Consider the following 16,396-nt stretch of genomic DNA (forward strand, 5'->3'; position numbering starts at 1 on the left):
GGAAATGCAGACGCGGATCGATGAAGTGAAGACGAGTTTTGTTTTTACTACAATTATCAATGAATGACATCCCCTTCGTTCTTGCAGTTTGCTATCGCTCAATTTAAGTGATTGAGGACGTGAAAAAAAAGATAACGAATTAAATTTCTTCATTCATCAAGAACGAATGTTATGACTGGATAGTGAACACGTAAAATCTAATTGACTTTCTGTTCGAATTCTGTCGTGATTTGTCTTACGACTGCGCGCACATAAATTTCCAAAATTAGGTGTCTTGAATTTTGTAATAAGAAACGAAAGAAACAGCGGAGAAAAGCCCTTAGAGTCCTCATTCCCAAAAATTATCATGAAAAAAATCACAAGAAGATGTTATAAAAAACAGTTTACAACTTTTCTCTATAAAATATTATTACGAAATGCTTGGAATGAAGAATAACCCCTTCCCTCCCCCTGAAGTGCGAATGGAGGGACAATTGAATAATGTATTGATTACGCTGGAGTCTTCTGTCACACTCTCTCCCTGTCATCAAATAAATCCCCCTTTTAAATGAAACGAGCCCGACCGCGCGCTGTAATTGTAACAATCATAATTGAAAATCTCAAAATGAAATTAATCACGAATTAAATTTTCCGCCTCAGACGACTGGAGCCAATGAAGAATAAGCGTGACAGACTTGCGAGATATCGATAGTTATCGATATTAAGTGTCTGTTCTTTTTAGAACAGGATAAAACTCTCTTATTTACCTACCCCACAATATCCACCAGAAAATCGCGTTCAAATCGTTGCAGCAATCCTCCAGCAGACGGCGCATCCCCTCTCCCTCTCCTGTATAATTATCCACGTTATCATTTGTTTTCATTTCTTCGCCGTCTGAACGCGGTGTCTCCCCTCGAACAATTGCATCAGCTTGAACAATCGTCATTGAGACCCCGCAATCACCGAAAAGTCCGCAATGACAAAGGTCACAGTATTGGACGGTAGTTTTTCCACTCAAGTATCGAGCCACGTGGGGAAGAGTGCGGACGGTGACCCACTGTGGACCGCGCGTTTCCTGGTGACCAACCCGGACGCCGTGTCATCGGCTCATATGGACTTTCTCCGTGCAGGAAGTGACATAATCGAGACGAATACGTACCAGGCGTCGGTGGACGGCTTCAGCAAGTACCTGGGGATGAGCGAGGCCGACAGCCTAGAGTTCATTCGAAAGGCTGTGGACCTGGCCGCTCAAGCCGTGAAGATATACAAGGAAGAAATCGAGGGCAATGAAGAGGCTGTGAACAGGTGCGATCACACGTCATTGAACACACGAACTCAAGACAGATTACTCGAACACAAAAACACTCGGTGCAGGAACAGTTACGACAGTACCAGGAACGGTTGATCACAATGCTTTTCCTGGAGAAAAGAATAATGTGAAGGGTTCATGTGGAAGCATGAGAAAGGCCCATTGTCGTCTCCCACTTAAAGCAATGTCAAATCGATTTTTCGTTCTATTATAATACAGGGGAGGATGGGGTAAAATGGACACTAGACTTTTTTAATTATTCATAACTCAGAAATAAATTGATCAATTGAGCTCAGTTTAGCCTCGTCACAAAGAGAAAGAGTTGGGCAATGTCAAATCGATTTTTCGTTCTATTATAATACAGGGGAGGATGGGGTAAAATGGACACTAGACTTTTTTAATTATTCATAACTCAGAAATAAATTGATCAATTGAGCTCAGTTTAGCCTCGTCACAAAGAGAAAGAGTTGGGCAATGTCAAATCGATTTTTCGTTCTATTATAATACAGGGGAGGATGGGGTAAAATGGACACTAGACTTTTTTAATTATTCATAACTCAGAAATAAATTGATCAATTGAGCTCAGTTTAGCCTCGTCACAAAGAGAAAGAGTTGGGCAATGTCAAATTGATTTTTCGTTCTATTATAATACAGGGGAGGATGGGGTAAAATGGACACTAGACTTTTTTAATTATTCATAACTCAGAAATAAATTGATCAATTGAGCTCAGTTTAGCCTCGTCACAAAGAGAAAGAGCTGTTCTTTGTATTGAAATAGAGGAGTTTGGGGTAAAACGAACACTTTTGACTTTTTTTAAAATGTTAATGAGGGGTTGAAATGTTGACACGAAAAAAACGTTCAGATAAATTATTCATTTGAAATTCAATGAGTCATTAACATTAAAAACCAATCAATGTCCACTTTGCCCTGTCTCTCCTTCAATCAACAAACGTCTTCATTCGGTTTTAAATGCCGCGAATCATTCCACTATTAATGTCTCAATTCGACGCGTTACTCTTCCTTTATGATTTCTTATTATTCCCTCATTTTTCATTAAATGGGAGAGAATGGGGCATAATATACATTTTTAATATTCTTTCCATGTTCACAGCCCAATGACAAATCCACCAATTTAATTCAGTCTGCATTCGCTACACAGGGAAAGCATGGCACTTGTTACGAAAAAAAAATCCCATTCAATTTGAAATTCAGTAATGAAGTGGTGAACCGTTATAAGTTGATTTTGACTATTGCCCAGTTTTCAATGAATATCTTAAAATCTAAGGGAAATAGCGAAATTTTTGTCACAACTTTTTTTGTAGAGCAAATTGAGAGTTACAAAAAAGGAAATTGCAACAATTTCGCTGTTTCCCTTAGATTCCGAGATATTTATTGAAAACTGGCCAATAGTCAAAATCGACTTATATCGATTTACCACTTCGATTCTGAATTCAATGAGCCATTAAAAAAATCAGCCACTTTGCTCGATCTCTTCTCATCAATAGCCGTCTCCGTTCCTTTTTAAAAGCCACGAATTTTAACCAATAACATTTATGCGCTGATTTGTCATATTACCCCAGGTGCCCGTTGATCGCCGGCTCCTGCGGCCCTTACGGGGCGACTCTGCACGACGCGAGTGAATACACCGGCTCCTACGGGAAGTCCGTGTCGAAGGATTTCCTCAAGGACTGGCACAGGCCGAGGATCGAGACCCTGATCAAAGCCGGAGTCGATCTTCTGGCGATCGAAACGATCCCCTGCGCCGAGGAGGCCGAAGCTCTCGTCGAGCTGATGAAGGAGTTCCCTGGCACGAAGGCCTGGCTCTCCTTCTCCTGCTCAAACGATGGCAAGACACTTGTTGATGGCTCTGAGTTCAGGGAGGTGGCCCTCAACTGCTGGAGGAACGCTCACCCCGGGCAGTTCCTCGCTGTTGGCATCAACTGCGTGAATCCTCACTTTGTCACCGATTATCTGGAGAGCCTCAGGGACACCCCCGAGGGCAAACACGTGCCTTTGATCGTCTATCCCAACAGTGGGGAGGTCTATGTGCCTGAGAAGGGGTGGAAGGAGGAGGCCAGGGTGGAGATCGAGAAGTACGTGCATCAGTGGCTGGACCATGGGGTGCAGTTCATTGGGGGCTGTTGCAGGGTCAGTGCCTTGGAGATTGCCAAGATCAGGGGACAGGTGGAGACGTGGCGCTCGCAGGAGAGGGAAACGTCGCTCTGAATGTTCAGGAGGTTTGAGAGGGCGAAGATGTGTCCTGGACAGTGAGCATTTTCATTTTGGCTTTGGCATTGTTATTTTGAGGAATGAACCCCTCACGGACGGGACCCTTTTCTTTCCAAGCGTGGAGTACGCTCGATACAAGTTAAATATAATCACTTCTAATCGACGGAACATTATGAAGGCAATATGTAATTGAAGGTGCAGTATTCCTTTTTTCGTTGTTATTTATTTGGTTGAGTTAAATTCCAGTTTTGGACATAATCAATTTTGAAGAGAGTCATTCATGTTTTCATGGGTCGATGCACGGAATCGACCCCGACGTGAGGGGTTCAGACGGTTTGGTAATTCTATCAAAAATTACTGCTCAATCATTCTCGGGAGAGGAAAATTTCTCTCTGAAAGTTTAAGAGGTTTAATAAGGCGAAGATATTTCCTGGACAGTGGGCATTTTCATTTTAGCTTTTTGGAATTGAACGGTTTCGTAATTCTATCAAAAATGACTGCTACTTCTATGGTTAAGAGATAATGATAATTATTACTCCAGTATTTTAAGGTCTTTCACTCAATTTTTATCCGAGAATTCCGATAGACCTCTTATTCCATCAGTAAAAAATCGGGCTAAAGTTCATGTTTTGACTTACCTTCAGGTTAAGATGATTATGAAGATGATGGTTATATCAAGTGATAATTACGACTATAATTGATACTCTGTTTATCGTATTTATCAGCATCATTTTGTATTTTTCGAAAATAAATAGTTTAATTTCATTAACGATGACGATGTTATTTGCTGTGAAACGATGAAATGAGTCACTAGTTTGTGTTTTCCTTGACGTAATACAAAATATCACTCCCGACCTCGTAGGAGGATTCTCCTACTTTCAGAGTGATAGCGTTTGTGTCAGTATTTATGGAGAATACTGCGTCTGAGGGGATCAAGACTTTTCCTTTCAGAATGTCCCGGCTTGTGGGAATTGTCCTGGGGCCGAGGACTGGATCCTCGAAACGGTAGAGAAGAACTGAGGACGGATCTGGAAGAGTGAATAAATTTTCATCATCTGTCCACCTGTTTATAGTATTCACTTAAAAAAATCCTTATCCTATTTTAACTTATTATTCGTTTTTTCAATTGAATAAATTTTTTAAATTCCAAATTCTAATAAAATGAAGGACAACATGGTTTCAGCCAAATTTGATAGCATTTTTTAACAGAAAATCTCGGAATTCTCTCATGTTCTTCACAAAACAATTCAATAATTACCCCTAATCCCAATTAATTTCGTCACAGAGTGGATTAATTTATGGACATCTTGCACCCATGATTTAAAAAATATTTTTCACATTTTTTTTTGAGTTAACTCCTCTAATAATGACCATTTCCTATTCACTTAAATTCCAACAATTCAATATTAAACGAAATTCAATGACAATATCTACTGTATTGATCAGAATTATTCCCCTAATATTCACCTTTGATGCTCCTATTATCCTTGACGATTTTCCTCGCCACATCAGCCCCAGTATTTCCCTCCGCAATTTTCACAGTCATACTGAACATCCCACTGCACTTCTGGGGATTGGCAGCAGTGACGAAAACCCCCGGAGTGCTGGCAAAGCTCATGTAGGGAGCCCCAGGACAGCACTCCTCCCTGGTCTTCTCAGGCGCCTCCTCCGTGAACTTGACCTCCACCTCGTCCAGATCGAGAGTGCTCTTCAGGTACTCCAGGCTCCCCTTGAGCACCTCCGCCTCATCGAAGTCCAGCGTGAGGTTGAGAGCAGCAATCCCCAGGGTATCCATCTTCTCCCTCGTCGTCTGCACGAAGGGCATCACCCTCTTTATGTACTTCTTCAGTTCCCCCTTGGTCCCCAGCTGAGCAGCAATGACTTTATTCTCAGGCATGGCTTTTCCATTCTTCTCCCAGAGGTCCTTCATCGTGGTTAGGACAATACTCTGCCACGTGGGGAACGACTTGGCCACCCAGATTGTCCCGAAATTCGGTTTTTCAACGGGAGCTACTTCGGTTTTTCCCTTTCCAGGCTTTTTCACAGTGAAATGATTTTTCAGGAGGATTCGGAAGGAGTGCGCGGCGTCCATTAGGTACTGAGAGGACTTGATGAGCACCTGGTGAAGAAAAAAAATTATTTCAAATAGTACAATTACAGATAACTGTAAATTATTTGTTTCAAAAAAGCCCCAAATGCAAAATAAAAACAAAATTAATGATGAAGAGAAATAAATTGAAAACATCAATACAATTATCAACAAATTTAAAAACTTGGTATTGAAATCGATCGAAAAGGGGAACAAGGGAGAAGAGATTAATGTTAAATCAATGTTAAAAATATGGTGAACTCCAAATTAAATCGTGAGCAACGAAGGACTAAATAATTATATAATTTTCGACTTTACATTTCGAATAAACCTTCTATGATTTAAAAAAAAAAATGTCTTTAGAGAGTGAAGTATTATCTAGGACACGAACAAAACCCTTCAAACTTCATTGATTAGTTCTACTAAAACTTGATAGTTTCCAGGAAATGGATGCTTTTTTCACTGAAAAGTCCTTTAAAAATAACTACCCCACCTGATAAATACAAATACTCTCCCGTTGACATCTCACCTCATCAATGTGTCCAACTTCAGGCCACCTGGCCTCCAGCACACTCCCCAGTCCCACGATCTCCCTCACGTACTCACAAACATGGGGACAAATCGGCGCCAGTAGAACCGTCTGGAGTTCAATATACTTCATAACGAGTCCCCAATGGACCCCATCAAGGGCACTCAGCTGGAGATACTTGTCCCTAGCAGCCTGAAGCTCGAAGAAGCCAGTCCTCAAAGCCTCCTTGAACAGCATCTTGCCAAAGTTCTCCCCAGTCTCCTTGATCTTCAAATTCATCTCACTAACGAACACTTTGTCATTGACAGTCTTGGGCTCGCCCTTCCTGAAGTTCCCCTCGCTCCCCAGGACCTCCTTGACCCACTCAATAAACGTGAACAGACGAAGGATCCCAGCGTCTGCCATTGTCTCAACGAAGTTGGCGTCCTCCACCGAGTCCCCAGCGTCAGCCAGACACAGTCTCATCCCGTCCGCCGAGAACTTGCCCACAGCCTCAGAAAGGGTCAGGAAGTTGCCGTCAGACTTCGACATCTTCGCAGAGTTCAGCATCAGGTGGCCATTTGCCCTGATCCCCTGGGGCCACAGCTCAGGCTCCTTCGGCCAAATGGCAGTGTGATTGTAAATGTAATACGTCAGGTGATTCTGGATCAGGTCCTTCCCGGAGACCCTGAGATCCACCGGGTACCAGAAGTGGAACTCCCTCCTCATCAAGTCCAGTGATTCCTTCTTGATGGAGGTCTCGGGGAACTTGGCGTCCTTGAAGAAGAGGTAGTCCCAGACTTCCGGGGTCATCTCCTCGGGTTTTATGTTGAGAATGTTTCCCTTGTCCCCCTTGAAGGTTCCACCTGGAGGAGGCAAAAGTGAGGTGATGATTAGAGTAGACCTTTCCATTTTAATGTTCATTGTTTTAATGAGGTCAGGTATAACTCATGATTTTTTATACTCGAATTGGATCATTAATCATGACATTTATCCGAATTTTTTATCATTTTTTTGAAGAGTTTAGAGTTTAAGGGATGGAATGTTTTTCAGAGAAAAATTAATTTGCAAAATCAAAGAATTCTTTGGGATGACCCATTCTTTCAAACATTATTTTCGGCTGTTGAGGATATCCAAGCACTTTGGCTGTTTTTTCTTCAGTAAATTGCTTCAGTGAAATCAAAGCTTCCATTTGCGGCCCATTTGACCCTATGTTTCCGGGCATTTTACAATGATTTTATTGTTTAAAATTTGTAGGTCTGAATTTGCATCTCGATATCGAAAAAAATTATAAAGTTTACTTTCGTGGAAAGAATGATAAAATAACTGGGAAATTGCAATTTTTACAAATTACGAGCATTTTCTATAACTAATTTATAAAAAAACTTTTTTTCAGGAGTTTTTCATGAACTCTTAGGCGAGTCTAGGAGTGTACAAATGTTTTTAAGTAATGTACAAACGCTTTCGCCCTTAAAAAACACATGTACATATGATTATTTGACTCTCCTACACTTAAATATCCCCTCAATTGAATTTTCCGCTGACGAATATTCTGCTAGTTTCAGCTTCATCAGTTTTTCACTATGAAAATCATTTGCTCGGAAATGTCGAAAATTTATTCATATTCAGAATTAAACCAGAAATCGGTTTCATGCCTAAAAAATTAGATTTTCAAAAGTTTAACCAATCCCAATTATTTAGGGGACAATGGGGTAAAATGGACACTTTTCACTTTCTTTCAAATACTACTGACTTACTGAATTGTTGATGAAATTGAATCTTTTTTTTTGTCAATAAAGAGGGAAATTCTTCCCCCTTGTGATGAGCCTAGACTGAGCTCGATTGCTAAAAACGTGTATGAATTATAAATATTTTGAAAAAAGTCAAAAGCGTCCATGTTATCCCACCCTCCCCTGTTTACAAACAAAGAATTAAAGAAAAAGGAATTTTATTTTCCCCGTGGGGCTAAATTACCTTGCAGAAGATGAGCAATCGTGTAATACGCCATGTAAATAGTGGAGTCCGACAGAGACTCTATGAGCCAGTTGTCGTCCCAGGGTAGTTTGGTCCCCAAGCCATAAGTCCTGGAGCAAGCGTACTCGTGCAGCCAGTCGAGGGTGGCATGGAAGCCCCTCCTCACTTCGTCGTGGAAGGTCTCGAGACTGGCCAGACACTTCTCCGCCTCCTTCTTCCAGGCCTCCTCGCCATAATTCAGGTACCACTGGTTGCAGAGAGCCACCACGCACTCGTCATTCGACCTCGAGATGATGGTCTTCTCTGGCTCGTAGTAGATGACAGCCCCCTGCTCGTCAATGATCTCCTTCTGGATCAGCTTCTTGACGTCCTGGATCTTCTTCCCCTTGTGCTCACCAACGAGGAGAACTCCGTCGTAGAAACCCTTGAGGTACACCATCTCCTTGGCCTCTAGCAGCTTGGCCCTGTCGTTCTGCGACTGGATCTTCAGCTGATTGTAGACCGTCACTGCGGAGAGATCTCCGAACTCTGGGATATTGAGGATGGGGATAGGGTCGTAGGGGAGGACCATCTCGTCCCTTATTCCGTACTTTTCCCTGAAGGGCTGCTTCTTCTTGAGGTCGACTAGGGCTGCGTAGTCGTCGGGGGAGTCACTGGGGACTGAGGTGACGATGCCAGTTCCCTTGTCCTCCTTTATCGTCAGCATTGGGAGGGTGTAGATGACTTTGTGAATCGTCAGGGGGGCACTGAGGGGCAGTCCCAGGATCTCTTGGCCTCTCAGTTCAACCACCACGTCTACTTGACCTGTAATTATGTCATCATTCACATTTCGTGTCACAAATATTTATTAAGGTATACAACATCGAAAACTGTAATTCCTCATCATGTTCATTTCATTCATTTATTCGAGGTATTAATCTTAAACACTGAAGTACAATTATTATTGTTCTTTGAGTGGATGAAAATGTCAAGACTGTTAGGGAACTGTATTTTGAAAACGAATGTTCATTAGTATTGATTGATTTAATTTTTATCTGTAAATACATCTCCCATAAGTAAACATCATTAACTCCTTTCCGTTCGTTCTCTCTCCCTGATTTAACAACTCTTTTTGTATTTCCTTTAACGCCCCTTTCAAATTCAATAAACTCTAGATAACGAAATCCACGTGGTCGTCAATATTTTTTTATTCATATTTTGGGTGAACTAAAGATGCAATTAAGAATTCCTCAAATAATTTTTTTCTCCACTTTCTCGTGATCTCCAATATCTTTCAGTTATCAGAATAAAAAATGAAAGAATATTAGTGTCTCAATATATTAATTATTTATGTGTTACTGAGAAAATTGGTGATGATAATTGTTTGAATATGTGATTAGAGTGTAAAAAACTACGTTGATTATATATCGTTCTGCTCGTGAATTTCTTATAATTTGATTATGAAGATAAATTAAAAATGAAGTAGATGCAATGTAATAAAATAAAACTCAAATGTATATTATTATTCCGAGCAATTCTTGTCTGAGTCATTTATCTTTATATTTTTGTGTGTATTTTACATACACACAAAAATATAACCATTTTACATACACACAATAATAATCGTCGTCTATATTTTTTTATTCATATTTTGGGTGAACTAAAGATGCAATTAAGAATTCCTCAAGTAATTTTTTTCTCCACTTTCTCGTGATCTCCAATATCTTTCAGTTACCAGAATAAAAAATGAAAGAATATTAGTGTCTCAATATATTAATTATTTATGTGTTATTGAGAAAATTTGTGATGATAATTGTTTGAATATGTGATTAGAGTGTAAAAAACTACGTTGATTATATATCGTTCTGCTCGTGAATTTCTTATAATTTGATTATGAAGATAAATTAAAAATGAAGTAGATGCAATGTAATAAAATAAAACTCAAATGTATATTATTATTCCGAGCAATTCTTGTCTGAGTCATTTATATTTATATTTTTGTGTGTATTTTACATACACACAAAAATATAACCATTTTACATACACACAATAATAATCGTCGTCTATATTTTTTTATTCATATTTTGGGTGAACTAAAGATGCAATTAAGAATTCCTCAAGTAATTTTTTTCTCCACTTTCTCGTGATCTCCAATATCTTTCAGTTACCAGAATAAAAAATGAAAGAATGTTAGTGTCTCAATATATTAATTATTTATGTGTTATTGAGAAAATTTGTGATGATAATTGTTTGAATATGTGATTAGAGTGTAAAAAACTACGTTGATTATATATCGTTCTACTCGTGAATTTCTAATAATTTGATTATGAAGATAAATAAAAAATGAAGTAGATGCAATGTAATAAAATAAAACTCAAATGTATATTATTATTCCGAGCAATTCTTGTCTCAGTCATTTATATTTATATTTTTGTGTGTGAGATTTTTGTTCGTGCTATTTTTGTTTGTGTTGTGGAGCCATGGGATCTTAATAATCTCCAAAAAAAAAAACAAAACCTTCAGTCTTCGTGAATCCTTGATAAGACATGTTTCGAGCAGCCCTCCTCGTCGATATGAACACCTCACCATTAGCAAGGGTGTAAGCGATGTAGTGGAGGTCCGGGTGGACCCAGCAATTAGTCTGGCCGTACATCGTTTCAGGGCGGAGGGTTGCAGCGACTAGAGAGACCTTTTTCCCCTCCAAAGTGGCTAGTTTCCCAGGGAAGGGTTCGAGGACCCTCATCTTGATGAGGGTGTACTCCTGAGGGCCGACGCCTTCCCCCGACGATCTGTCGTGGTCCATGCAGGGCTGATTGTCCCTCGGGGAGAAGATCGTGTAGCGCTTTCCATACTTCACTTTGTTCCTGGCTTTCAGGTGGCGAAACTGCCACTTCACGAAGGAATCGAAGAAGGGGTTGGCGTCGGTGGTGATGAACGTGCGGCGCCAGTCGACGTGGAGACCGATGGACTTGAGGTCCTGGACGGCCAGGGGAGGGAAGTACTCGAGCCAGTACGCGGCATCAGCGAAGTTGCGGATCTCCGCGTCCTGCAGACCCAGGGACTGCATTATCTGCCACTGGTACTTCGCCGAGGAGGACTTGGCGACTGCTTTGCTCTTTTTCCCCTTCGATTTGTCCTTCATTATTATGTCGTCGGGAATGCCCTCCGAGGTCTCCACGTCCTGGGGGAATTGCGGGGGGTAACCGTACAGCTCCAGCTCGCGTTTCAGCTTGTCTGCGCAGGCTTTTATGGGCATTCCCGTGCAGTGCAGGCCGAAGGGGAAGAGGACCTTCTTGCCGAGAAGGCGGTTGTAACGGACTGCGAACTGAAAGGGATATCCAGGGGTTAAGGGGAGACGGAACCCCTTTGTCTAAATCAAATGTTAGAATTGTTTTCTTCTACAATTATTAATTTCTATCTATGCAATTACTTTATCGAGTCGATTATCGCATTGTTGAGTCAATGAAGTAGTTTAATCTATAAAAAATAATAATTGCAGGAGAAAACACAATTCTAAAGATAGAAAACACGTTTTTTGTACGATTGTAATGTTTTTGTACGATTGACTCCATTAACATATGTTAATAATGCTATAAATGTATTGAGTTACAGACAAGAAATATCAACTTTTGTAACCCCTCTAAATCTAGGCTAGTCTAGTTCTGTGTTTAACTGAATATGTATGTAAGGAATTATCATTTGGGTAAATTTACACAAAATCATTGTATTCTTACTGCAGAATAAACCGTAAGGGTTAAATGCTTACAATAAAAAAAATAAGGTCAATAATATTGTCCAGGTATTGAAGAAAATTCTCAGTAGTTGTGCTACGCAGAAACTGTTTAAACTTGTGGAAAAATTATTTTTACGGTGCAAAATCGAATGTTTATTAATTATTTATGAAAAATCGTAATCTTCAGATTGTAATTCTTCAATCATTTTCTAAATCTTCTTCTCAAAGTCGACTTTGAATTTTTTGGTTATTTTAAAGTTTCCTGAGGGTGTGTAATGAAGAATCGAAAGTTGGAGTAACGAAATTCTTACGAAAATATGGGGAATCGTGAGGCTCGAATGAGGTCTGATGCACAACTCCAAATTTAGAAAACAATTTCAATGAAAAAACAGGTGAAATAACGAGAGGGTTCTCAAAATCAACATGAGATTGGGTCAGAACTAGGAAAAAAGCTTGAATTACTTCGCATTTCGACAACGAAAACGTGTGTCCGAGATGAAGTCGTCCATTCATGTAAGGAAATGGAAAAGTAGCCATGAACTTTTCATTCCCGGATTTCCTGGGTGCGCTGGGTGCATCCTCCTCGTGAACCCTCTTAGCCTCCCACTTCTCCTGCACCTCTCGCTCGATCTTCTGGAGGTACTCCACCTTGTAGGTCCCCTTTCTCTCAGAACCCTGTCCCAACAATTAATCGCCACAACCAAAAATGAAATAAAAAACGAAAATATGTATTACAATGCCACAAGTATTTTTCAGATTCCTAGTTATTGGCATTGTTAAGGATGTTCTACACCCTTTCTGCCAAAATTCACGTTTTTTCAATTTTTCTGGCAAACTTATGATGGAATTGACGTGAAAAAATATAACGTTTTTGCGTTTTGTCATTATTTAATGACTGACGAAATTTTAAGGTGGTGCGAACATTTTCCTGCGTTTTCTCTAAACTTTTAAAAAGCATCACAAAACTAGAAAAAACGCATAAAAATTATCGCACCACTACGCAACTTCGTGAGCCATTAAAGAATGACAAACCACAAAATCGTTATAATTTTTCACGTCACTCCCATCGATAATTTGCCAGAAAAATGAAAACAACGTCAATTTTGGCTAAAAGGGTGTCGAACATCCTTAAATTTCAAATGTTATTTAGAGAATGGTTGGGCAAGATGAACTCTTGCTTTTTTGAAATATCAATGACTCAGTGAATTATGAAGGAAATTAGCCCATTTTTATTTCCTGGAAAAAACCATTCTCCCCCTTTGCGATGACTCTAAACTGAACTTCAAGAAAAACCACTGAAAAAAACCTCAAGTGTCCCTTTTACCGCAACATCCCCAATTTTAATTCGCTACTACAATTGCCCTCTTGAAAAACAAAATAGGGGAGGGTGGGGTAAAATGGACACTAGACTTTTTTAAATTATTCATAACTCAGAAACAAATTGATCAATTGAGCTCAGTTCAGGCTCGTCACAAAGGGAAAGAATTGTTCTCTGTATTGAAAAAAATAATTATGAAATTTAATCAACATTTCAACCCCTCATTAACATTAAAAAAATTCAAAAGTGTACGTTTAACCCCAACCCGCCTTAAACATAATGAATTGATTTGATTACAGTAAAAAACGAGTTAAAAAAAACATCTGGATTGTTGTGTTGAGGTTAGAATCTCCATTTCCTTCGCAATTCCCCGAGCTCGAACTTTCCGTGAGAAAAACCAGTGAAAAATCCCCGAGAGTTCAACGCAGAATAGTTTAAAATTCATACCATGATGATTATCTATCTATCAACAGCAGAAAACGTTGAACAATTGTCAGTGATAGGCTCCGAGTGACACGTGAGTGCGTCCGGCTTCCTCCATTGATCCCTAGTGAGCCACACAACCACTCATCACCTCACATGCGTGTAAACTCCTGGAAATGTGACGAAATATCTCTCAAACTTCCGTAAACACGAGGAAGAAAAACCCGATGGGAATAAAATTTCAGAGTGTCACTAGTGCATAAATAATCGTTGACTATTCCCTATCATCCGTTCTAACGGGTCATAACACTGACTTAATGCGGACAGATGCAACAGTCTGAAACGAACCGCAATTCCCCGTTTGCGGAGCTCGTTATTATTAATAAGTAAATTATATTTTACGGACGGAACGAATGGAGACGGTTCCGGTGGCTCTGGAGGCCTCATTGGCTTTCAGTGGGGACCGTTAAAAAAATTGGAAACATCCCGGGGAAGTGGGAGAGGAAGTCAATGTCTTGGCGGAATCGTAGATTAGATGGGGATTGGCAGTTTGAGGGAATTACGAATTAGTTTGTGGGGGTCATTACGCGCCGGGAGGGGCCATTGATTCGCGGTGATTGCTGATGTTTTTTAATTGGAGCACTCGGCCAGACTTTCATTTTTATCGTAATGTGGAGGAACGACTGATCGCTCGCGGAGTTAAAAATTAAGAGGGGGAATCCCCGCGCATTTGCGGAATTCGATTAGTTTTTTATGAAATTTAGTCTTTTAATTAGTTTTTTGTGTGACGATGAGAAGAAGAGATTTTATGAGACAGATTTTCGAGGGAATTGGAAAAATCCTGGTTTATTGAATTTTTTTATTAAATACAAATGGGTGAAAAAATTTATGGGATTTGTAAGAGTTTCAAATCTTGAAGTTTCATAATTGTCTAGATCATTTAGAGAAATTTGGCGGAATATAGGGGAGGGTGGGGTCAAATAGATAGTTTAGAGATTTTTTTAATTATTTATAACTGTGAAACAAATTTATCAATTGGGCTGAGTTTTTTTATGAAATTAGTTTTTTACGAAATTTATTCTTTTAATTATTTTTTTTGTGTGACGATGAGAAGAAGAGATTTGATGAGACAGATTTTCAGGAGAATTAGAAAAATCCTGATTTATTGATTTTTTTTATTGAATACAAATGGGTGAAAAACTTTATGGAATTTGTAAGTTTCAAATCTTGAAGTTTCATAATTGTCTAGATCATTTAGAGAAATTTGGCGAAATGTAGGGGAGGGTGGGGTCAAATAGATAGTTTAGAGATTTTTTTAATTATTTATAACTGTGAAACAAATTTATCAATTGGGCTGAGTTTTTGTATGAAATGAGTTTTTTTACGAAATTTATTCTTTTAATTAGTTTTTTTGTGTGACGATGAGAAGAAGAGATTTAATGAGACAGATTTTCAGGAGAATTAGAAAAATCCTGATTTATTGATTTTTTTTATTGAATACAAATGGGTGAAAAAATTTATGGGATTTGTAAGAGTTTCAAATCTTCAAGTTTCATAATTATCTAGATCATTTAGAGAAATTTGGCGAAATATAGGGGAGGGTGGGGTAAAATGGACACCTTGGACTTTTTTAAAATTATTTATAACTGAGAAACAAATTTATCAATTGANGGGGGGGGGGGGGGGGGGGGGTAAATGGATAGTTTAGAGATTTTTTAAATTATTTATAACTGTGAAACAAATTTATCAATTGGGCTGAGTTTTTTTATGAAATTAGTTTTTTACGAAATTTATTCTTTTAATTATTTTTTTTGTGTGACGATGAGAAGAAGAGATTTGATGAGACAGATTTTCAGGAGAATTAGAAAAATCCTGATTTATTGATTTTTTTTATTGAATACAAATGGGTGAAAAACTTTATGGAATTTGTAAGTTTCAAATCTTGAAGTTTCATAATTGTCTAGATCATTTAGAGAAATTTGGCGAAATGTAGGGGAGGGTGGGGTCAAATAGATAGTTTAGAGATTTTTTTAATTATTTATAACTGTGAAACAAATTTATCAATTGGGCTGAGTTTTTGTATGAAATGAGTTTTTTTACGAAATTTATTCTTTTAATTAGTTTTTTTGTGTGACGATGAGAAGAAGAGATTTAATGAGACAGATTTTCAGGAGAATTAGAAAAATCCTGATTTATTGATTTTTTTTATTGAATACAAATGGGTGAAAAAATTTATGGGATTTGTAAGAGTTTCAAATCTTCAAGTTTCATAATTATCTAGATCATTTAGAGAAATTTGGCGAAATATAGGGGAGGGTGGGGTAAAATGGACACCTTGGACTTTTTTAAAATTATTTATAACTGAGAAACAAATTTATCAATTGAGCTCAGTTTAGGCTCGTCACAAAGGGAAAGAGTTGTTCTTTGAATTGAAAAAAAAAAATTATTAAATTGTATCAAAATTTCAACCCCTCATTAACATTTAAAAAAAAGTCAAAAGTGTCCGTTTTACCCCAGCCTCCCCTATTGCAATATTGAACCTTCTCCAGAGTCTCTAAAAGTCTCTACACTACTCCAATAGCTGCATTTCAATTCTCAAAATTATGACATCGAATTCAATTTGAGACAGAATTTTCTACTGAATTTTTTACTCATCTTAGATGATCATTGATAATTAACACCTTGAATGCTCAAATTCATTGCGAAAATTGAACACCACAATTCAATTTTTTATTAATGAAAAATTCAGAATAATTGCAACTGCAATTAAAATCGCAATAATCATATTCGTGTGAATTAATCGTTGTTAAAAATTTCAATATTATTTCATGAATCTTGACATTTTTGCCAGCAA

The 16,396-nt window shown here is 38.6% G+C and overlaps 2 protein-coding genes across 2 annotated transcripts; one reads left to right on the forward strand and one right to left on the reverse strand.

Moving 5' to 3' along the window:
- The first annotated feature begins 824 nt into the window (after nt 1-824).
- Nucleotides 825-4,290, forward strand: LOC107038402 (homocysteine S-methyltransferase YbgG). Its single transcript, XM_015257493.2, has 2 exons — nt 825-1,284; nt 2,870-4,290. The coding sequence occupies exons 1-2, from the start codon at nt 956-958 to the stop codon at nt 3,513-3,515; spliced, it is 975 nt and encodes a 324-aa protein (XP_015112979.1). The 5' UTR covers nt 825-955; the 3' UTR covers nt 3,516-4,290.
- Nucleotides 4,213-13,977, reverse strand: LOC107038401 (leucine--tRNA ligase, cytoplasmic). The gene is made up of 7 exons (XM_015257492.1): nt 13,567-13,977; nt 12,264-12,476; nt 10,586-11,393; nt 8,090-8,893; nt 6,137-6,981; nt 4,986-5,637; nt 4,213-4,546 (listed from the first exon to the last, which is right to left on the reverse strand). Exons 1-7 carry the CDS (start codon nt 13,567-13,569, stop codon nt 4,329-4,331), a joined length of 3,543 nt encoding a protein of 1,180 aa, XP_015112978.1. The 5' UTR covers nt 13,570-13,977; the 3' UTR covers nt 4,213-4,328.
- Nucleotides 13,978-16,396: the final 2,419 nt, after the last annotated feature.

This window comes from Diachasma alloeum, unplaced genomic scaffold (assembly GCF_001412515.2).
Source record: "Diachasma alloeum isolate Michigan unplaced genomic scaffold, Dall2.0 Dall_scaffold_00280, whole genome shotgun sequence".
NCBI classification, from domain to species: Eukaryota; Metazoa; Arthropoda; class Insecta; order Hymenoptera; family Braconidae; genus Diachasma; species Diachasma alloeum.